Source organism: Bufo bufo, chromosome 2 (assembly GCF_905171765.1).
Source record: "Bufo bufo chromosome 2, aBufBuf1.1, whole genome shotgun sequence".
Classification (NCBI taxonomy): Eukaryota; Metazoa; Chordata; class Amphibia; order Anura; family Bufonidae; genus Bufo; species Bufo bufo.
Window position 1 is genome coordinate 473,368,226 of NC_053390.1, and position 26,466 is coordinate 473,394,691.

Below are 26,466 nucleotides of genomic sequence, written 5' to 3' on the forward strand. Positions count from 1 at the left end.
GCAGGATCTGCCAGGAGTTGGGCCTTACGGATGTGTGGCAGTCTCTGTATGGGAAAAAAAGTGCCTTCTCCTGTTTTAGCAGATCTTGCAGGGTCATGTCTAGAATAGATTTATCCCTGGCGACCCCAGGATTTCTGGAATGGATACAAAAAATTAAGTACGAGCCATATGGTATATTCGACCATACTCCAATGTTATCAATGGTTGACTCTGCGCAAAAAGGCAGAAAACCTTTCAGGTTAAATCCACACTGGATCCATGTGGTTGGTGACCAAGAAAGGATTGGGGAGGATATCTTCGAATTTTGGGCACTAAACTACGGATCCACACATATACATTTTGTGTGGGACTCCCTGAAGGCTATGATAAGAGGGGTATACTGTAAGAGGATTAAAAAAAAAAAGGGCGGAATATGCCAAGACTGAAAAGGAATTGGCAGAGAGGGTTGGGGCCTCGGGGGTAGATCTGGCCAGACAGAACTGGGAAAACGCCCGACTATTATTAATGGAGGCTAAGAGGGAATATCTGACTTTCCTATATGAAAAAGCGCAACATAAGGCCTTCTTTGCAGGACAGCGGGCCTTTTTTGAAAAGGGGAAAACGGGTAGATTGCTGGCATCTGTAGTGGCTAATCAAAAGATCCAAATCCCAATAAAGCAAATTAAGCTGTCTTCTGGTGCCTTAACTAATGATTATTTAAATATTAAATCTGCCTTTATGGAATATTTTACTAAATTGTACCAGTCGGATCTCGGGGTAGAAGATGGAGCCTCGGTTCACTTTTTGGACAAAGTGGTACTCCCTCGCCTCTCCGATCAAGATCGTTCCAAATTAAACTTGCCAATTACTCTTGAAGAGTTGGAGGCTGCTGTTGATAGTATAAAAAGCAATACGGCCCCGGCTTGCCCTTTGAACTATATAGAGTACATCGTAAAACGGTATTACCTCTCCTTCTTCAAACGCTTAATGAATCTTGGAGGAGTGGTTTACTTCCTCCCTCCTTGAGGGAGGCTTCCATCTCTCTAATTTTGAAGAAGGACAAAGATAAGACTGAAATCAGATCGTATCGTCCAATTTCATTACTCAATACTGACTACAAGATATACTAAACTGCTCGCTAATAGGCTGAGGGGGGTTATACACTGTCTGATCCATTCGGATCAGACTGGATTCATCCCAAAACGAAATATACAATCTAATATCCGTAGAGCCTTTCTTACATATATGTTGGGGATGGGGAGGACCGCTCCATCCTGTCTCTGGATGCCGAGAAGGCCTTCGACAGGGTGGAGTGGCCCTTCCTATGGGGAACTCTGAACAGAATGAACCTGGGTGAACACTTTATTAAATGGATACAGCTGCTTTACTCTGGGTCCACTGCCAGTGTTAAGATAAATGGGATTGATTCAGAACAGTTCCCCCTACAGCGAGGCACCCGGCAGCGATGTCACCTTTCACCTTTGATATTTGCTCTGGCGTTAGAGCCCCTCGCATGCAGAATCCGACAATCTAAAGAGATTGTTGGCTTCGGAGGGAGAGGAAGATAAAATTAGCCTGTACGCGGACGATATTCTTGTTTTCCTGAGGCAGGGGTGGAAAGCCGTCCCACCCATTATGAATATCTTGGAAGAATATGGTTCACTATCAGGTTATAAAGTGAACTGGGATAAGTTTGAACTCCTCTCCCTTGTTTGAACACCCCCTGATGGAGTTTTAGGTATCAGGCCACTTGGCCTCACCGACTCTATTCGATATCTGGGTATTAGAATTAGTGCAGATTTGACTAGATATAATCTCCTAAATATAATTCCTATGATCAATAAGGTGAGGGAGAAGATTCGCACTTGGCAGAAGATGCCCCTGTCACAGGTAGAAAGGATTGCACTGGTTAGGATGGTGGTCCTCCCTATTGCTCTATACCCCTTGATTCATTTTTTGGGCTGCTGGATAGATTGCTGAATGAGTTAATCTGGGGGAGGGGAAGGGTTAGGATCAAGCAAAAATATCTCTGGCTCTCTGAGAGAGACGGTGGTCTTTCCCTTCCATTCCTTCAGGGATACTACATTGCAGCTCAGATAATGTGGTGGGTGGGGCGAGGGGGAGACCACAAGTCTGCGATGCTGCTGAGTATCCTGTCAAGGGATTTTCAAGGGCCGTACGGAGATATTTTTTCTATTTTGGAGACTGAGCATCCGGGGAAAAGGAAAAAACAGTGTTTAATCAGCGATACGTTAGATAGGGTTTGGAATAAGATTAAAAAGATACTGGGTGTAAGAAGTCCCACTCATTTTACTCCACTTTGGCACAATTGTAATTTAAAAGAATTTGTTAATTGAAGATTATAATTACTGGAATTCACGCGGTATCAACGGCTTAACCCATATAATATCACACGGTAGTATCATCCCTTTCGATGAATTAATAAAGGGTACAAATGTCACCTTTTTAGATAGATATGCACAAATCAGTCATGCACTCACGAGCACTCTGGATAAAAGCCTTTTGATTACTAGGGCAAATTCCTTTTTGGATTATTGTTTTAAATTTAAGGATACACAACTCACTCTTTCTCAAATATATCACAGATTTCGGGACTGTCTAGTAGAGTTGAGCGAACACCTGGATGTTCGGGTTCGAGAAGTTCGGCCGAACTTCCCGGAAATGTTCGGGTTCGGGACCCGAACCCGACCCGAACTTCGTCCAGAACCCGAACCCCATTGAAGTCAATGGGGACCCGAACTTTTCGGCACTAAAAAGGCTGTAAAACAGCCCAGGAAAGGGCTAGAGGGCTGCAAAAGGCAGCAAAATGTAGTTAAATCCCCTGCAAACAAATGTGGATAGGGAAATGAATAAAAATAAAAATAAAATAAGTAAAAATTAACCAATATCAATTGGAGAGAGGTCCCATAGCAGAGAATCTGGCTTCATGTCAGCAGAGAATCAGTCTTCATGTCATAGCAGAGAATCAGGCTTCATGTCACCCACCACTGGAACAGGCCACTGTCAGATATTTTTAGGCCCCGGCACCCAGACAGAGGAGAGGTTCATTCAACTTTGGGTTGCCCCGCAATATAATGGTAAAATGAAAATAAAAATAAGATTGAATGAGTAAGTGCCCTGGAGTACAATAATATATGGTTAAGGGGAGGTAGTTAATGTCTAATCTGCACAAGGGATGGACAGGTCCTGTGGGATCCATGCCTGGTTCATTTTTATGAACGTCAGCTTGTCCACATTGGCTGCAGACAGGCGACTGCGTTTGTCTGTAATGACGCCCCCTGCCGTGCTGAATACACGTTCAGACAAAACGCTGGCCGCCGGGCAGGCCAGCACCTCCAAGGCATAAAAGGCTAGCTCTGGCCACGTGGACAATTTGGAGACCCAGAAGTTGAATGGGGCCGAACCATCAGTCAGTACGTGGAGGGGTGTGCACAGGTACTGTTCCACCATGTTAGTGAAATGTTGCCTCCTGCTAACACGTTCCGTATCAGGTGGTGGTGCAGTTAGCTGTGGCGTGGTGACAAAACTTTTCCACATCTCTGCCATGCTAACTCTGCCCTCAGAGGAGCTGGCCGTGACACAGCTGCGTTGGCGACCTCTTGCTCCTCCTCTGCCTTCGCCTTGGGCTTCCACTTGTTCCCCTGTGACATTTGAGAATGCTCTCAGTAGCGCGTCTACCAACGTGCGCTTGTACTCGCGCATCTTCCTATCACGCTCCAGTGCAGGAAGTAAGGTGGGCACATTGTCTTTGTACCGTGGATCCAGCAGGGTGGCAACCCAGTAGTCCACACACGTTAAAATGTGGGCAACTCTGCTGTCGTTGTGCAGGCACTGCAGCATGTGTGCCAGGCTGCCCAGAGGTAAGGACAAGCTGTCCTCTGTGGGAGGCGTATCGTCATCGTCCTGCGTTTCCCCCCAGCCACGCACCAGTGATGGGCCCGAGCTGCGTTGGGTGCCACCCCGCTGTGAACATGCTTCATCCTCATCCTCCTCCACCTCCTCCTCATCCTCGTCCTCCAGTAGTGGGCCCTGTCTGGCCACATTTGTACCTGGCCTCTGCTGTTGCAAAAAACCTCCCTCTGAGTCACTTCTAAGAGACTGGCCTGAAAGTGCTAAAAATGACCCCTCTTCCTCCTCCTCCTGGGCCACCTCCTCTTCCATCATCGCCCTAAGTGTTTTCTCAAGGAGACATAGAAGTGGTATTGTAACGCTGATAATGGCGTCATCGCCACTGGCCATGTTGGTGGAGTACTCGAAACAGCGCAACAGGGCACACAGGTCTCGCATGGAGGCCCAGTCATTGGTGGTGAAGTGGTGCTGTTCCGCAGTGCGACTGACCCGTACGTGCTGCAGTTGAAACTCCACTATGGCCTGCTGCTGCTCGCACAGTCTTTCCAGCATGTGCAAGGTGGAGTTCCACCTGGTACGCACGTTGCATATGAGGCGGTGAGCGGGAAGGCCGAGGTTACGCTGTAGCGCAGACAGGCGAGCAGCGGCAGGATGTCAACGCCGGAAGCGCGCACAGACAGACCGCACTTTATGCAGCAGCTCTGACATGTCGGGGTAGTTGTGAATGAACTTCTGCACCACCAAATTCAGCACATGCGCCAGGCAAGGGATGTGCGTCAAACCAGCTAGTCCCAGAGCTGCGACGAGATTTCGCCCATTATCGCACACCACCAGGCCGGGCTTGAGGCTCACCACAGCAACCACTCGTCGGTCTGTTGTTCAATACCCCGCCACAACTCCTGTGCGGTGTGGGGCCTGTCCCCCAAACATATGAGTTTCAGAATGGCCTGCTGACGTTTACCCCGGGCTGTGCTGAAGTTGGTGGTGAAGGTGTGTGGCTGACTGGATGAGCAGGTGGAAGAAGAGGAGGAGGAAGCCGAGTAGGAGGAGGAGGCTACAGGAGGCAAAGAATGTTGCCCTGCGATCCTTGGCAGCGGAAGGACGTGCGCCAAACTGCTCTCCGCCTGGGGCCCAGCCGCCACTACATTTACCCAGTGTGCAGTTAGGGAGATATAGAGTCCCTGGCCGTGCTTACTGGTCCACGTATCTGTGGTTAGGTGGACCTTGCCACAGATGGCGTTCCGCAGTGCACACTTGATTTTATCGGATACTTGGTTGTGCAGGGAAGGCACGGCTCTCTTGGAGAAGTAGTGGCGGCTGGGAACAACATACTGTGGGACAGCAAGCGACATGAGCTGTTTGAAGCTGTCTGCTCAGTCCCAGATGGCGGTGGCCAGTAGCAGGCGGACTATCTTGGCGGCGGGTGTTCTGCTTTTGCCCACTGCTCCCTCTTTTGCTACGCTGTTGGCTCGGTCTCACCACTGCCTCTTCCTCCGAACTATGAAAGTCAGTGGCACGACCTTCATTCCATGTGGGGTCTAGGACCTCATCGTCCCCTGCATCGTCTTCCACCCAGTCTTCCTCCCTGACCTCCTGTTCAGTCTGCACGCTGCAGAAAGACGCAGCAGTTGGCACCTGTGTTTCATTATCAGAGACGTGCTGAGGTGGTATTCCCATGTCCTCATCATCAGGAAACATAAGTGGTTGTGCGTCAGTGCATTCTATGTCTTTCACCGCTGGGGAAGGGCTAGGTGGATGCCCTTGGGAAACCCTGCCAGCAGAGTCTTTAAACAGCATAAGAGACTGCTGCATAAGTTGAGGCTCAGACAGTTTCCCTGATATGCATGGGGGTGATGTGACAGACTGATGGGCTTGGTTTTGAGGCGCCATCTGTGCGCTTTCTGCAGAAGACTGGGTGGGAGATAATGTGAATGTGCTGGATCCACTGTCGGCCACCCAATTGACTAATGCCTGTACCTGCTCAGGGCTTACCATCCTTAGAACGGCATTAGGCTCCACCAAATATCGCTGTAAATTCTGGCGTCTACTGGGACCTGAGGTAGTTGGTACACTAGGACGTGTGGCTGTGGCAGAACGGCCATGTCCTCTCCCAGCACCAAAGGGTCCACTAACACCACCACGACCATGTCCGCGTCCCTTACTAGATGTTTTCCTCATTGTTACCGTTCACCACAATAAGAAAAAAATTATTTGGCCCAATGTATTGAATTCAAATTCAGGCCTTTTTTTTTTACAGGCACCAAACACTATCTAGCTATCTACTTAGGTACCGGATTACACTAATACAGGCACAGCAGTAACCACAGATTTAGCTGAATATAAATTGTAGGCCTAGTATTTAGGCGGTGGATGACAGGTATACGTTTACGGACAGAATTAAACTTGGTGATGCACGGTAGCGTTTGAAGTTATTGAGAATGACCCTATCCGGTACTTCAATCTAATATACCCTTTTATGGATAGATTTAAACTTGGCCTGATACAGCAGAAAACAATTATTTAGAGAATTGCTAAGTTGGGAATTGTATTCAACCCAGAACAAAAACTGTGCTTTGGCAGACACTAAATAACTTTGCCAGGCACAGCAGTAACCACAGATTTAGCTGAGTATAAATTGTAGGCCTAGTATTTTGGCGGTGGATGACAGGTATACGTTTACGGACAGAATTAGACTTGGTGATGCACGGTAGCGTTTGAAGTTATTGAGAATGACCCTATCCGCACCTTCAATCTAATATACCCTTTTATGGATAGATTTAAACTTGGCCTGCTACAGCAGAAAACAATTATTTAGGGAATTGCTAAGTTGGGAATTGTATTCAACCCAGAACAAAAACTGTGCTTTGGCAGACAGCATTAGAATTGGCTAGCCACAGCTGAAACACCAGATTTAGGGTACTGCTATTTTGGCAATTGTATTTTACCCCTCAATAAAATAGCAAGCACAGCCAAGCCCCTGATGTGGGCTATAGCAAAAAAAAACAACACACTATTGATGGTTAAAAATGGACTTGGCGCACCACAAGACACAAAATGGCCGCCGTTCTCCCCAGAAAAAAGTGACTGAAAAACGCTCTGTGCAGCCTTAAAACAGTGAGCAATTGAATAGCAGAGGTTGAATGATACACAGCTGTACATCGATCACTTCAGTAAGTAAATCACTGCCTAATCTCGCCCTAACAGCAGCAGCTGCATCCTATCCCTACACTGATCAGAGCAGAGTGACGTGCGGCGCTACGTGACTCCAGCTTAAATAGAGGCTGGGTCACATGCTGCACTGGCCAATCACAGCCATGCCAATAGTAGGCATGGCTGTGATGTCCTCTTGGGGCAAGTAGTATGACGCTTGTTGATTGGCTGCTTTGCAGCCTTTCAAAAAGCGCCAAGAAAGCGCCGAACACCGAACCCGGACTTTTACGAAAATGTTCGGGTCCATGTCACGAACACCCCAAAATTCGGTACGAATCCCTACTTATTACTAATCCTAACACTGACCCTAACCTTATTACCATTCCTAACCACAATACTGACTCCTAACTGTAATACTAACCCTAATATTAATCCTAACCTTAATAATGTCTCTAACCCTAATTACAGTGTTCATTTAAGGACATGGTCAGATATCATAGTCACATATCAGAATAATGTCAGTGTGAGGTAAAATACTCAACCTGATACCTGACCCCAACATCTGACCCTGACCCCGAAACCTGACCCCGATACCTGACCCTGATGTATGACTTTCCTGGCTAGTCAGCGTCACAATGACTTTTATGTTTACTGTATTTTTGTATGCTAAATCACATAGATGAAGAAAATCCCAAACTAATATTAGGCAACTTTACAGGGAGTGCAGAATTATTAGGCAAGTTGTATTTTTGAGGATTAATTTTATTATTGAACAACAACCATGTTCTCAATAAACCCAAAAAACTCATTAATATCAAAGCTGAATATTTTTGGAAGTAGTTTTTAGTTTGTTTTTAGTTTTAGCTATTTTAGGGGGATATCTGTGTGTGCAGGTGACTATTACTGTGCATAATTATTAGGCAACTTAACAAAAAACTAATATATACCCATTTCAATTATTTATTTTTACCAGTGAAACCAATATAACATCTCAACATTCACAAATATACATTTCTGACATTCAAAAACAAAACAAAAACAAATCAGTGACCAATATAGCCACCTTTCTTTGCAAGGACACTCAAAAGCCTGCCATCCATGGATTCTGTCAGTGTTTTGATCTGTTCACCATCAACATTGCGTGCAGCAGCAACCACAGCCTCCCAGACACTGTTCAGAGAGGTGTACTGTTTTCCCTCCTTGTAAATCTCACATTTGATGATGGACCACAGGTTCTCAATGGGGTTCAGATCAGGTGAACAAGGAGGCCATGTCATTAGATTTTCTTCTTTTATACCCTTTCTTGCCAGCCACGCTGTGGAGTACTTGGACGCGTGTGATGGAGCATTGTCCTGCATGAAAATCATGTTTTTCTTGAAGGATGCAGACTTCTTCCTGTACCACTGCTTGAAGAAGGTGTCTTCCAGAAACTGCCAGTAGGACTGGGAGTTGAGCTTGACTCCATCCTCAACCCGAAAAGGCCCCACAAGCTCATCTTTGATGATACCAGCCCAAACCAGTACTCCACCTCCACCTTGCTGGCGTCTGAGTCGGACTGGAGCTCTCTGCCCTTTACCAATCCAGCCACGGGCCCATCCATCTGGCCCATCAAGACTCACTCTCATTTCATCAGTCCATAAAACCTTAGAAAAATCAGTCTTGAGATATTTCTTGGCCCAGTCTTGACGTTTCAGCTTGTGTGTCTTGTTCAGTGGTGGTCGTCTTTCAGCCTTTCTTACCTTGGCCATGTCTCTGAGTATTGCACACCTTGTGCTTTTGGGCACTCCAGTGATGTTGCAGCTCTGAAATAGGGCCAAACTGGTGGCAAGTGGCATCTTGGCAGCTGCACGCTTGACTTTTCTCAGTTCATGGGCAGTTATTTTGCGCCTTGGTTTTTCCACACGCTTCTTGCGACCCTGTTGACTATTTTGAATGAAACGCTTGATTGTTCGATGATCACGCTTCAGAAGCTTTGCAATTTTAAGAGTGCTGCATCCCTCTGCAAGATATCTCACTATTTTTGACTTTTCTGAGCCTGTCAGGTCCTTCTTTTGACCCATTTTGCCAAAGGAAAGGAAGTTGCCTAATAATTATGCACACCTAATATAGGGTGTTGATGTCATTAGACCACACCCCTTCTCATTACAGAGATGCACATCACCTAATATGCTTAATTGGTAGTAGGCTTTCGAGCCTATACAGCTTGGAGTAAGACAACATGCATAAAGAGGATGATGTGGTCAAAATACTCATTTGCCTAATAATTCTGCACGCAGTGTATAGCTCATTGTTAATGCAATTGCCTCATATCCAGTGTTCCTGGGTTCAAAACCCCTTTCAGCCTCTAAAAAAATATAAAATGTTATTAATCTCTAGATAAGAGACAAATTCAAGTGATGTGTGACGCTGATATCTGACTTTCTTCACTGGTTAGCGTCACAATGATTTTTACATTCATTGTATTTTTGGTATTCTAAATCTCATAGATAAAAAAAAAAAACACTAACTTTGGTGTCTAAATCTATAGCTCAGTGGTAAGACACTTACTTTACAAGCAGTGTTCATGGATTCAAAACCCCTTTAGGCTTTTAATAAAGTTAATATTTTATTGAGCCCTAGATCAGAGACAAATTCAAGTGATGCGTGATGTAAGTAGTACTTTTTTATTTTATTAAGAGTACATGGGCAGCACTATAGTAAAGGGGGCACAAATTTACTGTATTTTCATCTTATTACAGGTGACTGAGGGCCATTTCATTTTTTGTTGTCTTGAAAGAGTCACTGTACAATATAATAATGTATTCTTAGGCTACTTTCACACTAGTGTTATTTTCCGGTATTGAGATCCGTCATAGGGTCTCAATACCGGAAAAAAAACGCTTCAGTTTTGTCCCCATTCATTGTCAATGGGGACAAAACATAACTGAACAGAACAGAATGCTCCAAAAATGCGTTCCGTTTAGTTGCGTTCCCATACCGGAGAGCAAACCGCAACATCTTGTAGTTTGCTTTCTGTTCTGGGATGCGGAGCAAGACGGATCTGGCATGACCCCCAATGCAAGTCAAAGGGGACGGATCCGTTTGACTTTCAATGGAGTTCATGACGTATCCATATTGGCTATGTTAAAGATAATACAACCGGATCCGTTCATAACTTCCTCAGTGACTTCGGTCTTCAAAACGCGTTTTGTGATTGAATCAAAACCTTTGGGATCTTAAGAATACCTATTCTCAACATCCTTCTGATTACGACAGCAAATATGAATTATTGAGCCGAAAAGATCGAGCTGTACTGCCTGAGCACTGCTACATCTGATAAGGAGTAAACGCAACCTGCTCTAGGAACGGGCATACTTACCAGGAGATTACTTCCCGATCACGTGGGATGCCACGAGGGATGCGCTCCTAGTCAGACCGGCACTGACAGCAGTCAAAGCGTGCACACCACATAGCAGTTACCTACAGGCGCTAAAGTACATTTAACATCTACTATATATATAAAAAAATTACTAATCTACAAATTAGAAACTGGTGTCAATATTATATAAACAAATAGACATTAAGCCCGTTACAATAACGGGCGCTAGAACAGTAGTGCTGGCACTGTTATGGGGGGTATCTGTGGATGGCACTGTTATGGGGGGTATCTGTGGATGGCACTGTTATGGGGGGGTATCTGTGGATGGCACTGCTATGGGGGGGTATCTGTGGATGGCACTGTTATGGGGGGGTATCTGTGGATGGCACTGTTATGGTGGGTATCTGTGGATGGCACTGTTATGGGGGGGTATCTGTGGATGGCACTGTTATGGTGGGTATCTGTGGATGGCACTGTTGTGGGGGGGATCTGTGGATGGCACTGTTATGGGGGGGATCTATGGAAGGCACTGTTATGGGGGGGATCTGTGGATGGCACTGTTATGGGGGGGATCTGTGGATGGCACTGTTATGGGGGCGCTGTGGCTAGCACTGTTATGGGGGCGCTGTGGCTAACACTGTTATGGGGGGGTATCTGTGGATGACACTGTTATGGGGGGGTATCTGTGGATGACACTGTTATGGGGGGTATCTGTGGATGACACTGTTATGGGGCTGGTCTGTGGCTGACACTTATTGGGGTATCTGTGGATGACACATAGCATCTTTTCCACAGATCCCCACATAACAGTGTCGCTGTATTGCACCGGCCCCGCTCAGAGTAGTAATACTTTAAATAACTGTAATAATAACGATCTTCACTTCTTCACTTACTACATGGTGAGGCAGGAGGCCGGGCGGGCGGCCAGGCACTGGCAGCGTAACTCACTACGTTATGCGCCATGCGCCGACTGCTTCATTCATGCAGTGGGCGGAGCAGGGGCATCACTTAGTGAGTTATGCTACCAGAGCCTGGCCGCCCGCCAGGCATCCTGCCTCACCATGTAGTAAGTGAGCGGGGCAGGTGCAATACAGTGACTGCCCCCTGCTGCCATTACAATAGGATGCTGCACATGTAGTGTCTGTGGAGTGTGTGCCGATGGAGCAGCGTCTGGCCACACTGCGCGTGTGGGGAAGCGGGCGCATGCGCAGTGCGGCATAATGAGTAAGATAGCCGGCTCTCAGTGTGGACGGCTCCCCTGGATCTGTGATGGCTGCGCTGTCCCGTGTGCTCCGGGCAGAGTATAACTCTGAAAGCCGCTGTGCCCGGCTCCCGGCGTCCTCCTCCCTGAGCGCTGCTGTCCCACCGCTGTGCCCCCGAGCCCGGCTCTGCGACCTGGATTGGCCTGTGTGTGTGTGTGTGTGTGTGTCCGTCTGCTGCGCATGCGCACTTCTATAATCGGCACACACACACGGACACCAGCCCTGAGCATGTAGACAGGGCTTTTATTAGTATAGATAATATTTTCTCTTACTGTAATACTGACTTATATGTAGCTGTAATATGCGTCACTGGCACTCACTTTTGGCTGAGACTGCAGGCACTATGACTGGTGGCTGATATGACTGCCACTGACTGGTAGTGCTGAGACCACTTGCACTGTGACTGGTGACTGATACAGCTGGCACTGACTGGTGGTGCTGAGAGCACTGGCACTGTGACTGGTGGCTGATACTGCTGGCACTGATTGCTGGCACTGACTGGTGGTCCTGAGACTGTGGGCACTGTGAATGGTGCCTGAGATGGCTGGCACTGACTGGTGGTGCTGAGACTGCAGCTGATGGCTGAAACAGCTGGCACTTACTGGTGGCTGAGACGACTGGCAGTGCCACGTGGTGCTGAGACTGCTGTCACTGGTCACTGTGACTGGTGGCTGATACGGCTGGCACTGACTGGTGGTGCTGAGACCACTGGCACTGTGACTGGTGGCTGATAGAGCTGGCACTAACTGGTGGTGCTGAAACCACTGTCACTGTGACTGGTGGCTAATACGCTTGGCACTGACTGGTGGTGCTGAGACTGCTGTCACTGTGACTGGTGGCTGATACGGCTGTCACTGACTGGTGGCGCTGAGACCACTGGCACTGTGACTGGTGGCTGATACAGCTGGCACTGACTGCTAGGACTGACTGGTGGTGCTGAGACTGTGGGCACTGTGACTAATGCCTGAGATCGCTGGCACGAACTGCTGGCACTGACTGGTGGTGCTGAGACTGCAGCTGATGCCTGAAACAGCTGGCACTGACTGGTGGCTGAGACGACTGTCAGTGCCATGTGGTGCTGAGACTGCTGGCGCGTTTTGGTGTCCGCCTGGCGGTGCGGAGCCGAACGGATCCGTCCTGACTTACAATGTAAGTCAATGGGGACGGATCCATTTACATTGACACAATATTGGTGCAATTGTAAACGGATCCGTCCCCCATTGACTTTCAATGTAAAGTCAGGAGTCCCTATTTTAGGCTACTTTCACACCTGCGGATCCGCACCTATAAATGCAAACGATGGTATCCGTTCAGTGCGGATCCGTCTGCATAACAGCTTTTTCAGATCTGAGTTTTCACTATTGTGAAAACTCAGATCCGACAGTATATTCTAACACAGAGGCGTTCCCATGGTGATGGGGACGCTTCAAGTTAGAATATACTAAGAACTGTGTACATAACTGCCCCCTGCTGCCTGGCAGCACCCGATCTCTTACAGGGGGCTGTGATCCGCACAATTAACCCCTCAGGTGGCCACTGCGCCCCCACCTCCCCCCTTCCCCAGTATTAAAAGCATTGGTGGACAGTGCGGGCCCCCCCCTCCCCAGTATTAAAAGCATTGGTGGCCAGTGCGGCCCCCCTCCCTCCCTCCCCAGTATTAAAAGCATTGGTGGCCAGTGCAGGCTCCCCTGTCACGACCGCTATCCCAGCAGCAGTCGTGTCGCACCAGACGGAGGGGAAGGGGGACCCTTATCTACGGATGGGAAATAGAATGGCCACCCCTGACTAACCCTAAGCTGGCACCTGTCTGCCCTGATACCCTAGACGGGGTGTGAACCCGTGCGGCGAGCAGTATGCCTAAACCCTCAGTCACCCTAACAAGACTAGACTGGGGAAAGGCCGATGGGAGCACTAGTCACCATCACTCACGTCTAGGAGAACAACAGGGGAAGACAGCAACAAACAAACAATTAACAGCAGAGATAGACTTATCCAGTCACGAGCAGAGAAGGCGATCCCAAACACGACAGTCCACGCCAGACAAGAGCTCCACAGCAACACCGTCAAACGATCTCCTTCAAAGGTCAGAATAGCACTGGAAGTAAGGACTATATCTAGCAATGACTGCAAGTGAAACTGAAATTAATATAGTATCTGGGAGTGGCAGACAGGACTCACCTGAGAAGGATGCCTACAAACTCCCAGTCAGGACAAAAAGGTTCACAAGGCAAAACCCGGATGGCATACCCTTAACCACGGAGCAAACTCACAAGCTATCGCGAGTAGCAAGTCGCTGCAACCTTCTCCTCCCAGACCTGTCTGGATCAGTCACAGTCGTGACAGTACCCCCCTTTCTACGAGGGGCCGCCGGACCCTCAAGACCAGGCCTCTCCGGATGGGAGCTATGAAAAGCCCGAATGAGTCTGTCCGCTTTTATCTCTGATGCTGGAACCCACATTCTCTCTTCAGAACCATAACCTTTCCAGTGCACCAGGTACTGAAGAGAGCGGCGAACATATCGTGAATCAACAATCTTTTCTACCTGAAACTCAAGACTGCCATCAACAACCACCGGTGGAGGCGGTAGTGGCAATGGTTCAGGAGGTTCTACATATCTCTTAAGCAGAGACCTGTGGAAGACATTATGGATCCTTAGAGTCTGAGGTAGCTCCAGACGAAAAGCCACCGGGTTAATGATCTTAATTACCCTATAAGGACCAATAAATCTCGGACCTAATTTCCACGAGGGAACCTTCAATTTGATATTTCTGGTAGACAACCACACCAAGTCATTCACCCCAAGGTCCGGACCTTCAGAGCGCTTCCTATCAGCCACACGTTTGTATCTACCACCAATTCTCTTCAAACGTTCTTGCACACTCTGCCACACTGAAGAAAGTGAAGACGCAAATCGTTCCTCCTCGGGAATCCCAGACGGCCCCCCCTCACTAAACGTACAAAACTGAGGATGGAAACCATACGCACCAAAAAATGGTGACTTATCGGTAGATTCTTGACGACGATTATTAATGGCAAACTCGGCTAACGGTAAATAAGATGACCATTCCTCCTGATTTTCGGAAACAAAGCATCTCAAATATGTCTCTAGGTTTTGATTGGTACGTTCAGTCTGACCGTTGGACTGTGGATGGAAAGATGAAGAAAACGACAGATGAACCCCTAAACGAGAACAAAAAGCTTTCCAAAATTTAGAAACAAATTGGGTACCACGATCCGAAACAATATCGGAAGGGACCCCGTGAAGCTTCACGATGTGGTCAATAAAAACCTGAGCCAGTGTGTACGCATTAGGCAATGCGGCAAGAGCAATAAAGTGCACCATTTTACTGAATCTGTCAACAACTACAAGAATAACAGTCTTCCCCGCTGATACTGGTAGATCCGTAATGAAATCCATTGATAGGTGCGTCCAAGGCCTGTTGGGGATGGCCAGAGGTAAAAGACGCCCTGCCGGACGAGTATGATCTACCTTAGAACGAGCACAGGTAGCACATGCAGACACAAAATTCCACACCTCCTGGCGCCACTTAGGCCACCAGAACCGACGAGACACTAACTCAGAGGTTGCCCTACTACCTGGGTGTCCTGCCAGTGGGGAGTTATGGTGTTCTTTTAGTATCTCCAGGCGTAAATTTTCTGGCACAAACTGTTTACCCGAGGGGCAGGAGCGTCCCCCTGAGCTTCCAACACCCTCCCCTCCAAACCTGAGTGTAATGCAGAGACCACCACCCCCTTTTGCAAAATGGGCTCTGGTACATCAACATCACCCCCTCCAGGGAAACTTCAGGACAATGCATCCGCCTTAGTATTTTTTGCCCCCGGGCGATAGGTTATTACAAAATTAAACCTAGTAAAAAATAACGACCACCGAGCCTGTCTAGGGGTGAGACGTTTAGCAGACTCCAGATATAATAAGTTTTTGTGATCAGTAATCACCGTGACGGGATGAACCGCCCCCTCCAAAAAATGACGCCACTCCTCAAAGGCCAACTTAATAGCCAAAAGTTCCCTGTTGCCAATATCATAGTTCCTTTCTGCAGTAGACAATTTCTTCGAAAAGAAAGCACACGGACGCCATTCACCAGGGGACGGGCCCTGAGATAGTACCGCTCCCACCCCCACCTCTGATGCGTCAACCTCTACAATAAAAGGAAGCGAGACATCTGGCTGTACGAGAATAGGGGCCGAGGTGAATCTCTCCTTCAGAGATGTAAAGACAGTTTTGGCTGCATGTGACCATTTGGAAAAATCGGATCCCTTTCGGGACATGTCCGTCAGTGGTTTGACCACCAAGGAATAGTTCTTTATAAACTTTCTATAAAAATTGGCAAACCCCAGGAAGCGTTGCAATGCCTTCAGATCCCAGTCCATAATCGCCCGGACTTTCTCTGGATCCATGCGGAAACCTGAATCTGACAACACATACCCCAGAAATGGCAGTTCTTTTACGGCGAACACACATTTCTCGAATTTAGCAAACAATTTGTTGGCCCTTAATATCTGCAGCACTTGTCTCACATGGATCTTATGTGTATCCAGATCCGGGGAATAGACCAGCATGTCATCAAGATATATCACAACAAATCTCCCGATAAAGTGACTAAAAATATCGTTGACAAAATATTGGAACACCGCAGGCGCATTAGTAAGACCAAATGGCATGACCAGATTTTCTTAATGCCCTTCTGGAGTATTAAAAGCCGTTTTCCACTCATCCCCCTCTTTGATGCGAACCAGGTTATAGGCTCCTCTGAGATCCATTTTGGAGAACCATTTAGCACCAGCAACCTGATTAAAGAGGTCGGGAATGAGAGGAAGAGGATAGGGATCTCGGATAGTTATCCGGTTTAATTCCCGGAAATCCAAGCAAGGACGCAGGCCCCCATCTTTCTTTTTAACCAAAAAGAACCCTGCAGCCACGGGTGAAAAAGAGGGTCTGATGTGTCCTTTAGCCAAACTCTCCGAAATATAATCTTGCATAGCCTTCCTCTCCGGGCCGGAAAGATTGTATAACCGGGTTTTAGGTAGTTTTGCCCCAGGTAATAGATTAATCGGGCAATCATATGGACGATGAGGTGGTAACCCCTGACAACCCTTCTCAGAGAACACATCCATAAAATCTGACAGAAAGGCAGGTAAAGATGTTCAGAGAGTGTAGAGCGCCTACTACTCAAGCAGTTTGTCCTTACAATGTTCACATCCACTCCACAATCTCCCCGGCCTGCCAATCCACCACTGGATTGTGAGTCACCAGCCAGGGAAGCCCCCAATACCATAGAAGCCGGAAGACCAGTCAGGACATAACAAGAGATTGCCTTATGGAGGTCCCCTACTGCAGATGGATATTATGGATGATCTGAGTTAACTCTCTCTGAGTAAGAGGGGAGGAGTCGATGGCAAAAACAGGAATAGTTCTGCGTACCGGTTCCGGAGTAAAACCCAGAGCCTGAGCAAACCGTGAATCCACCAAGTTGACCCCCGCCCCACTGTCCAAAAAGACGGAACAGATCTCCGTCTTATTGCCCCGCCTCAATGGTAGCGACAACAAAAACTGAGACAATCGTATGGAGGAAACAAATACGCCCAGACTGTTATCCTCCGCACAATCTGGGGACTCTAGTTTTCCGGCGGCTCCTTTGTTTGTGGTCTCTTGGGTTCTGAGGGACAAACCTTTACAAAATGACCCCTCCACCCACAACGAAAACAAACCTCTGACCTACGGCGGAACTTAGGAGGATTCACCCGTCTAGTAGCGCCCCCTATTTGCATTGGTTCGACTGGATCATAACAAACCGATCCCTGCCCTATAGAGGCCTCCGTAAAATTTAATAGTCTCTCCCTGAGTCATCTGTCGATTCTTATGGACAGAGACATAGCAGCCTCAAGAGACCCAGGGACCTCATATACCGCCAGCGCGTCTTTTAATTTTTCAGACAGCCCCTGGCAGAACTGACTCCTAAGGGCCGAGTCGTTCCATAACGTATCAGTAGCCCACCTACGGAATTCGGAACAATATAGTTCAGCAGACCGGTTCTCTTGCCGAAGTCTACGTAGCTTAGACTCGGCCAGTGAGACCCTGTCCGGGTCATCATATACGAGACCCAGGGTTTCAAAAAACTCCTCCACTGATCGTAAGGCCGGAGAGTCTGATGGTAGGGCGAAAGCCCAAGCCTGCGAATCTCCTTGCAGGAGAGAAATTACAATGCCCACCACCGTTGTTCCTCACCGCCGGAGGATCTAGGGCGTAACCTGAAGAACAATTTGCAAGCTTCTCTGAAGGTTACAAATTGGTCTCTCCCTCCTGAGAACCTATCAGGTAAAGCCACTTTTGGCTCAGGAGTACCTTGGTTTCCCGTAGCAACGGTGGAACCCAAGGATTGCTGCTGCTGCAGCACTGTTGCTTTTAATCCTGCCACTTCAAGGGATAACCCCTGTAATTGTTTCGCCAAAACCGTAACCGGATCCATAGTGGAACAGAAAAAATACAAAGCAAAACAGCAAGCAAAAAAAAAAGAAATGTCACTTTTTTTTTTTTTTAAAAGGCCAGATATACTGTCACGACCGCTATCCCAGCAGCAGTCGTGTCGCACCAGACGGAGGGGAAGGGGGACCCTTATCTACGGATGGGAAATAGAATGGCCACCCCTGAATGGCCACCCCTGACAGCTGGCACCTGTCTGCCCTGATACCCTAGACGGGGTGTGAACCTGTGCGGCGAGCAGGATGCCTAAACCCTCAGTCACCCTAACAAGACTAGACTGGGGAAAGGCCAATGGGAGCACTAGACACCATCACTCACGTCTAGGAGAACAACAGGGGAAGACAGCAACAAACAAACAATCAACAGCAGAGATAGACTTATCCAGTCACGAGCAGAGAATGCGATCCCAAACACGACAGTCCACGCCAGACAAGAGCTCCACAGCAACACCGTCAAACGATCTCCTTCAAAGGTCAGAATAGCACTGGAAGTAAGGACTATATCTGGCAATGACTGCAAGTGAAACTGAAACTAATATAGTATCTGGGAGTGGCAGACAGGACTCACCTGAGAAGGATGCCTACAAACTCCCAGTCAGGACAAAAAGGTTCACAAGGCAAAACCCGGATGACATACCCTGAACCACGGAGCAAACTCACAAGCTATCGCGAGTAGCAAGTCGCTGCAACCTTCTCCTCCCAGACCTGTCTGGATCAGTCACAGTCATGACACCCCCTCCCTCCCAGTATTAAAAGCATTGGTGGCCAGTGCGCCCCCCCTCCCTCCCCAGTATTAAAAGCATTGGTAGCCAGTGCGGCCCCCCCCTCCGTCCCTCCCCAGTATTAAAAGCATTGGTGGCCAGTGCGATCCCCCCCTCCCCAGTATTAAAAGCATTGGTGGCCAGTGCGGCCCCCCCTTCCCTCCCCAGTATTAAAAGCATTGGTGGCCAGTGCGGACCCCCCTCCCTCCCTCCCCAGTATAAAAAGCATTGGTGGCCAGTGCGGCCCCCCTCCCTCCCTCCCCAATATAAAAAGCATTGGTGGCCAGTGCGGCCCCCCCTCCCTCCCTCCCCAGTATAAAAAGCATTGGTGGCCAGTGCGGCCGCCCCCCTCCCTCCCCAGTATTAAAAGCATTGGTGGCCAGTGCGGCCCCCTCACTATTAAAAGCATTGGTGGCCAGTGCGGGCCCCCCCTTCCTCCCTCCCCAGTATTAAAAGCATTGGTGGCCAGTGCGGCCCCCCTCCCTCGCCAGTATTAAAAGCATTGGTGGCCAGTGCGACCCCCCCCCCTCCCTCCCAGTATTAAAAGCATTGGTGGCCAGTGCAGCCACCCCCCCTCCCTCCCTCCCCAGTATTAAAAGCATTGATGGCCAGTGCGGCCTCCCCCTCCCCAGTATTAAAAGCATTGGTGGCCAGTGTGCCCCCCCCCCCCCCCAGTATTAAAAGCATTGGTGGCCAGTGCGGCCCCCCCTCCCTCCCTCCCCAGTATTAAAAGCATTGGTGGCCAGTGCGGCCCCCCTCCCTCCCTCCCTCCCCAGTATTAAAAGCATTGGTGACCAGTGCGACCCCCCCCCTCCCTCCCTCCCAGTATTAAAAGCATTGTGGCCAGTGCGGCCCCCCCCCTCCCCAGTATTAAAAGCATTGGTGGCCAGTGCGGCCCCCCCTCCCTCCCTCCCCAGTATTGAAAGCATTGGTGGCCAGTGCGGCCCCCCTCCCTCCCTCCCCAGTATAAAAAGCATTGGTGGCCAGTGCGGCCCCCCTCCCTCCCTCCCCAGTATAAAAAGCATTGGTGGCCAGTGCGGCCCCCCCTCCCTCCCTCCCCAGTATAAAAAGCAATATGTGGCTAGTGCGGCCCCCCTCCCTCCCTCCCCAGTATTAAAGCATTGGTGGCCAGTGCGGCCCCCCCCTCCCTCCCTCGCCAGTATAAAAAGCATTGGTGGCCAGTGCGCCCCCCCCCTCCCTCCCCAGTATAAAAAGCATTGGTGGCCAGTGCGCCCCCCCTCCCTCACTCCCCAGTATAAAAAGCATTGGTGCCCAGTGCGGCCCCCCCCTCCCTCCCTCCCTCCCCAGTATTAAAAAGCATTGGTGGCCAGTGCAGCCCCCCCCCTCCCTCCCTCCCCAGTATAAAAAACATTGGTGGCGAGTGCGGCCCCCTCCCTCTCTCCCCAGTATTAAAAGCAATATGTGGCCAGTGCGGCCCCCCTCCCTCCCTCCCCAGTATTAAAAGCATTGGTGGCGAGTGCGGCCCCCCTCCCTCCCTCCCCAGTATTAAAAGCATTGGTAGCCAGTGCGGCCCCCCCTCTCTCCCTCCCCAGTATAAAAAGCAATATGTGGCCAATGCGGCCCCCCCCACCCTCCCCAGTATAAAAAGAAATATGTGGCCAGTGCGGCCGCCCTCCCTCCCTCCCCAGTATTAAAAGCATTGGTGGCCAGTGCGGCCCCCCGCTCGCTCCCTCCACAGTATAAAAAGCATTGGTGGCCAGTGCGCCCCCCCCTTCCTCCCCAGTAAAAAAAGCAATATGTGGCCAGTGCGGCCCCCCTCCCTCCCTGCCCAGTATAAAAAGCATTGGTGGCCAGTGCACCCCCCCTCATCCCTCCCTCCCCAGTATTAAAAGCATTGGGGGCCAGTGCGTCCCCCCTCCCCAGTATTAAAAGCATTGGTGGCCAGTGCGGCCCCCCTCCCTTCCTCCCCAGTATTAAAAGCATTGGTGGTCAGTGCAGTCCCCCCTCTCTCCCCAGTATTAAAAGCATTGGTGGCCAGTGCGGCCCTCCCTCCCTCCCCAGTATAAAAAGCAATATGTGGCCAGTGCGGCCACCCTCCCCCCCTCCCCAGTATTAAAAGCATTGGTGGCCAGTGCGGCCCCCCCTCCCTCCCCAGTATTAAAAGCATTGGTGGCCAGTGCGGCCCCCTCCCTCCCTCCCCAGTATAAAAAGCATTGGTGGCCAGTGCGGCCCCCCTCCCTCCCTCCCCAGTATAAAAAGCATTGGTGGCCAGTGCGGCCCCCCCTCCCTCCCCAGTATTAAAAGCGTTGGTGGCCAGTGCGGTCCCCCCTCCCTCCCTCCCCAGTATTCAAAGCAATATGTGGCAAGTGCGGCCCCCCTCCCTCCCCAGTATTAAAAGCAATATGTGGCCAGTTCGGCCCCCTCTCCCTCCCCAATATTAAAAGCATTGGCACCTGAGGGGTTAATTGTGCAGATCACAGCCCCCTGTAAGAGATCGGGTGCTGCCAGGCAGCAGGGGGCCGTTATGTCCACAGTTCTTAGTATATTCTAACTTGAAGCGTCCCCATCACCATGGGAACGCCTCTGTGTTAGAATATACTGTCGGATCTTAGTTTTCACGATCTAACTCGAATCTGATGGTATATTCTAACATAGAGGCATTCCCATGGTGATGGGGACGCTTCAAGTTAAAATATACCATCGGATTGGAGAAAACTCTGATCCGATGGTATATAATCGGCACACACTCACCCTGCTGTGTGTGTGCTGATTGGTTTGTGCGCTGCGTGTGTGCTGATTGGTTTGTGCGCTGCGCATGCGCACTTCACTAATCGGCACACACGCACGGACAACAGCCCTGAGCACGTACACAGGGCTTTTATTAGTATAGATTAAGAGTAATTATAGATAAAGGGGAAAGAAATAGATAATTAAGGAACCCAGCGCATTGCACCGTCTATATGTGACTTCCACCTGGCTTTGAAAATTCTCAACAGGTGCTGTAGCTACATGTCCAAGATGTGAAAACTCTAAAGGAGATATTATTCATATGTGGTAGCGTTGCCCTAAAATACAACTATTTTGGAATGGTCTCATTCAAATGATCGGAGACATCTTTGGTTTAAGTTATATTTTTATTTGTGTATTGGGAGAAATTGCATAATATATGGAGAGTAAATCGATCATGGTGTATGTAATGGATCTCCTGGCACCCCAACAGGGTACCTCTGTTGATAGGTGCTCCTAGTGCTTCCCGAGGACTCCAAGCACTCCGCTCTACACCAAAATCGCCACAGGAACCAGGAACAGGAACAGCTCTTACAAGAGCTAGTAGTTATAGCCAGGGGAGTATACAGCGTATAGCAGTCCCCATACACATGAGACAAGGCTCTATGTTGAATGTAAAACAGGAACTCTTTATTGAACACACAAGCATTGACTTATATACACATTTTCCAACAAGGTTACCACCCACAGGGTTTTGTAAAACAACCAATAAACACGTACAATAGAGTAAAACACTCCCACACAAAATCCTCCCCTCTGCCTGTGATACAATTACCTTACACAATGGGTTAATGTAATCATCACAGGCAGGAGAATACGCAATGTCTTCTGTCCTGGAGACAACCGAGGAGTAATTCAATTATCTCTCAGGACAAAGGGAAATCGTCAATACACACGTGGAGACAATAGGACAGAAATCACTACTCCAATATACAATGTCCCACCCATTACAGTAAACATAGACATTTAACATATCCCCAGATGGCTTGGATCTGAGCGCTCAATATATCCAAACATTGCTCAGATGCCATAAACACAGTCAAATCGCCATGGGGTTTAAGTTTAGCATGGGCTGATGAGAGGGCCCATAATCCTGGGGCAAGAGGCTGGCAACCAGGCTTCTCCAGCACCCAGTGGCGAGGTTGGTTTTGCCACAGTGTATAAATCCCTCTTTATGGCTCGTTTTTTATTGGCCAGAAGATGGATGAGATCAGACATGCTCACTGTTAGAGAGTGGATGAATATGATGAATTTTTATAGTTCCATTGAGAAAGCTGGTTATATCAAAGTAAACAAAATGCAAACCCATCAAAGATTATGGTGTAAGTGGAAGATATTCATGGAGAAGTTTAAAGCATAGGAAGAAAGGAAAAAAAGGAAATACATTTTTTGTTTTCCTTTTTCCTATCTGCTCTCTGGGGGTTGGGTAGGATTGGTGGGTGGGTGAGGGTTATAGTTTTCAAAAATGTATAAATTTATGTTTGGTGTAATGTTTTTATTGTACATGTTGGAATAAAGATTATTAGAAAAAAAAAAAAGAACCCTATTACATGCTTCCCATAGACATGCAAACATGCTGCCCATAGAAGTTTATGGAGAGGAGAGGGGGAGGAGTCTAGTGATCAAGAAGCAGAGGCACACAGATGCTGTGGCAGCTAATGGCAAGTGTTCTATCTCACCCCAAGTGATATATTTACACACATCAGGATTCTCATCTGGTACTTGTGGTACTTCTATGGTTCTTGACTTCGGGCTTGTTCCTGACTTCACTTTTCTTTGTGACGGTACTAATTACTCAGATTTTCCACTGGTGATCACTGACTTGTTCCTGACCTACTTTTCATTTACATTGTGGTACCACTGTCATACATCCTGTATTTTCTGCACCCCAGTTAAACCTGCACAAATCAGAATATGGCATAAAGGATCCGCTCTCTGGTCTGACTCGGAATAAAGTAATTGTGGGTCATTAATTAGATATAAGGACCTGGTTTTACTGGCCATGTTTATAAATCCTAGGAACTGTATTTTTTCCACAATTATACACTTAAAGGGGTATTCCCATCTTCAGTTTTCGTACTTACCTTTGTCTGTTCACTTCCTGGATTCGGCGGTGCTTGATTGACGTCTTCTCCCGGCCAGGCCGCGCTTGTGCAGAAGACTGAAGTTATTCTCCCGGCCGGGCCACGCAATGTCCTGAACGCGCATGCACCATGGTGACTTATTCCTGGCCTGTATAGTACAGAGCCAGCGTGCGCGTTCGCGGCTCTGTACTATACTGGCCAGAAAGATGTCATCATGGCGCATTGCGCGGCGGCGTGCGCGTTCAGGACATTGCGCGGCCTGGCCGGGAGAGAATCTTCAGTCTTCTGCGCAAGCGCGGCCCGGCGGGATTCGACAGGAGAGGTGGTCGTAACCAGGGCAGACGAAAGACAACAATCAGGTAAGAGGGGACTTATTTTCTCAAAAAGGGTGGGAATTGGGTAATAAAATGTATTTAGAAAAATGATCACTGTCAAATCATTAAGAGATTTAACAGTGATCATTGTGATGGGAATACCCCTTTAAGTGCATGATACAGTTTTTCTATGAAATGATCCTACTTATGTAAATTAACAAAAAAATTAAATGTTTCCCTGAAAGATTTTTTAAAAATGTTTAACTTTTAATGTCTTCTTTTTAATGTTTTCCTTACCTTTTATTATTTAGTTTGATTTGCTTGAACAAGTTGGGGAAATAATCAATGGAATGGCACGATGTCCATATGATCCAAAACATGGAAATGTGGCTTTGTTTGCAGGTAAAGTAGTTACACATAAAGGTATAACATGTTAATGTAGTATGCTGCATGTTTATACTGCAAAAACGACTTTTCATGGAAACTATAATTAAGAAATGTAGTTCTATACTTATATGTTATTTTCATTTTATATAGATTTTAATGTGTTATCAGTATTGTAAATTACTAAATAAAATACAAATATATAACTTTGTTTCTCTATCTATCTATCTATCTATCTATCTATCTATCTATCTATCTATCTATCTATCAAATGATCCTTCATTCAGTTCTGCTGGGGTTTCATTGAAAAGTACTTTTTACTTGCATCCTTGAAATATTAATCTTTTAATGTTGATTGAAAATAATTAGGGTGAACTGGCTATATTAGAGCAGGGACTGACAGTGGTTTGGCAGTAGTGGATATAGGACCATACTTAGATTTCATCCTGCCATAGGTAATATTCCACAGACAAGGTTCACATATAGTGTTGTGCTGTGTTAGGCCTCTTTCACACTACAGTATGTCCATTTCAGTGTTTTGCGTTCCGTTTTTCACGGATCCGTTGTCCCGTTTTTGGGTTCCGTTGTGTCTCCGTTTCGGTTCCGTTTTTCCGTTCCGTTTTTCCGTATGGCATATACAGTATACAGTAATTACATAGAGAAAATTGGGCTGGGCATAACATTTTCAATAGATGGTTCAGCAAAAAACGGAACGGAAACGGAAGACATACGGATGCATTTCCGTATGTGTTCAGTTTTTTTTGCGGACCCATTGACTTGAATGGAGCCAAGCACCGTGATTTGCGGACAAGAATAGGACATGTTCTATCTTTTCACGGCACGGAAATACTGAAATACTGAAACGGAATGCACACGGAGACACTTCAGTATTTTTTGCTGAACCATTGAAATGAATGGTTCAGTATATGTTCCGTATACTGAACTCAAAAAACGTCCAGTATACTGAACGCAAAATACTGTAGTGTGAAAGAGGCCTTAGTCTCATCCCAGTCTTTCTTCAAATTCAAATATTCAAGGCCCCCCCCCCCCCCAATCAAACACCTCCACTCATAGTTATGGCTCACAATTACTGATTGAAATAACTCATCAAACACTGTATGAAAACATCCTAGCCTGAAGTAGTGATGATGATTTGGATCCACACATTTGGGGAGTGTTAGAGTACGACCACACAGCATGGTTGTGACCCGGTCGGTTTACAGCCAGCTGCAGTCAAGATCTGCGTGGCCAATTAGGCTACAGCTGCCTGATAATTAACTAATGAAGGTCCTCCCTATATTTGCCATCTGAATTTCTAATGGCCACGATGTATTGAAAGTGTCGCTTGGCCTTTAAGAATTCAGACTGCCAGTGCAATCATTATTAGTGAAATATCAGACCACTGCAGTATAATTGGCTGCACGGTTCTTGACCACAGCTGGCGATGACCTGGCCGTATCACAACCACAGCGTGTGATCATACCCTTAATCAAAACTAGTACAAATAAGATGCGATCGTCTCGGCTCTCATTGTTTACAGTATAATTAAACAATGCATTTGTGTGTTATTTATTTTTATCCTTCACAATTAGATGGAATGCTGTTCACTGGTACAGTAACGGATTTTCTTGCAATTGATGCTGTCGTTTATCGCAGTCTTGGTTATCTTCCAACTCTACGAAGTATTAAACATGACTCAAAATGGTTTAAGGGTTAGTAAAAGTTTTTGTCTTGCAAATTCTCAATCATTAAAATCATAATATACTTACTTTACTTTATCAAAAATAAAGTAGAAAGAATGTAGAAAGACAAATAAATGCTGGAATATTTTGCTCTAAGGTTCTACTTTTAAACAAATGCATAAATAGCTGTACAGCTACATTTCCTGAATTTCCTAATTCATGTGATCAAAATCTGGAGGATGCTTCTTCTTTTTTATTTTTATCACTTGTTAATTTCTTTTTTCATGTAAACTCAAAGAAAAACTTGTTCAATACTGTTGAATATTGACATTTCTCATGTCGTCTTTTCACACCATGTTTAGTGTTAAGCATC

At 47.5% G+C, this 26,466-nt stretch overlaps 1 protein-coding gene across 1 annotated transcript in view; it reads left to right on the forward strand.

The window, feature by feature from the left end:
* Positions 1-26,466, forward strand: part of SEMA6B (semaphorin 6B) — an 808,975-nt gene that overhangs the window by 415,656 nt on the left and 366,853 nt on the right. The window contains exons 6-7 of the mRNA XM_040419828.1: positions 24,339-24,429; positions 26,004-26,123. Coding sequence (XP_040275762.1) covers positions 24,339-24,429; positions 26,004-26,123 — 211 coding nt within the window. The remainder of the gene's footprint in view (positions 1-24,338; positions 24,430-26,003; positions 26,124-26,466) is intronic.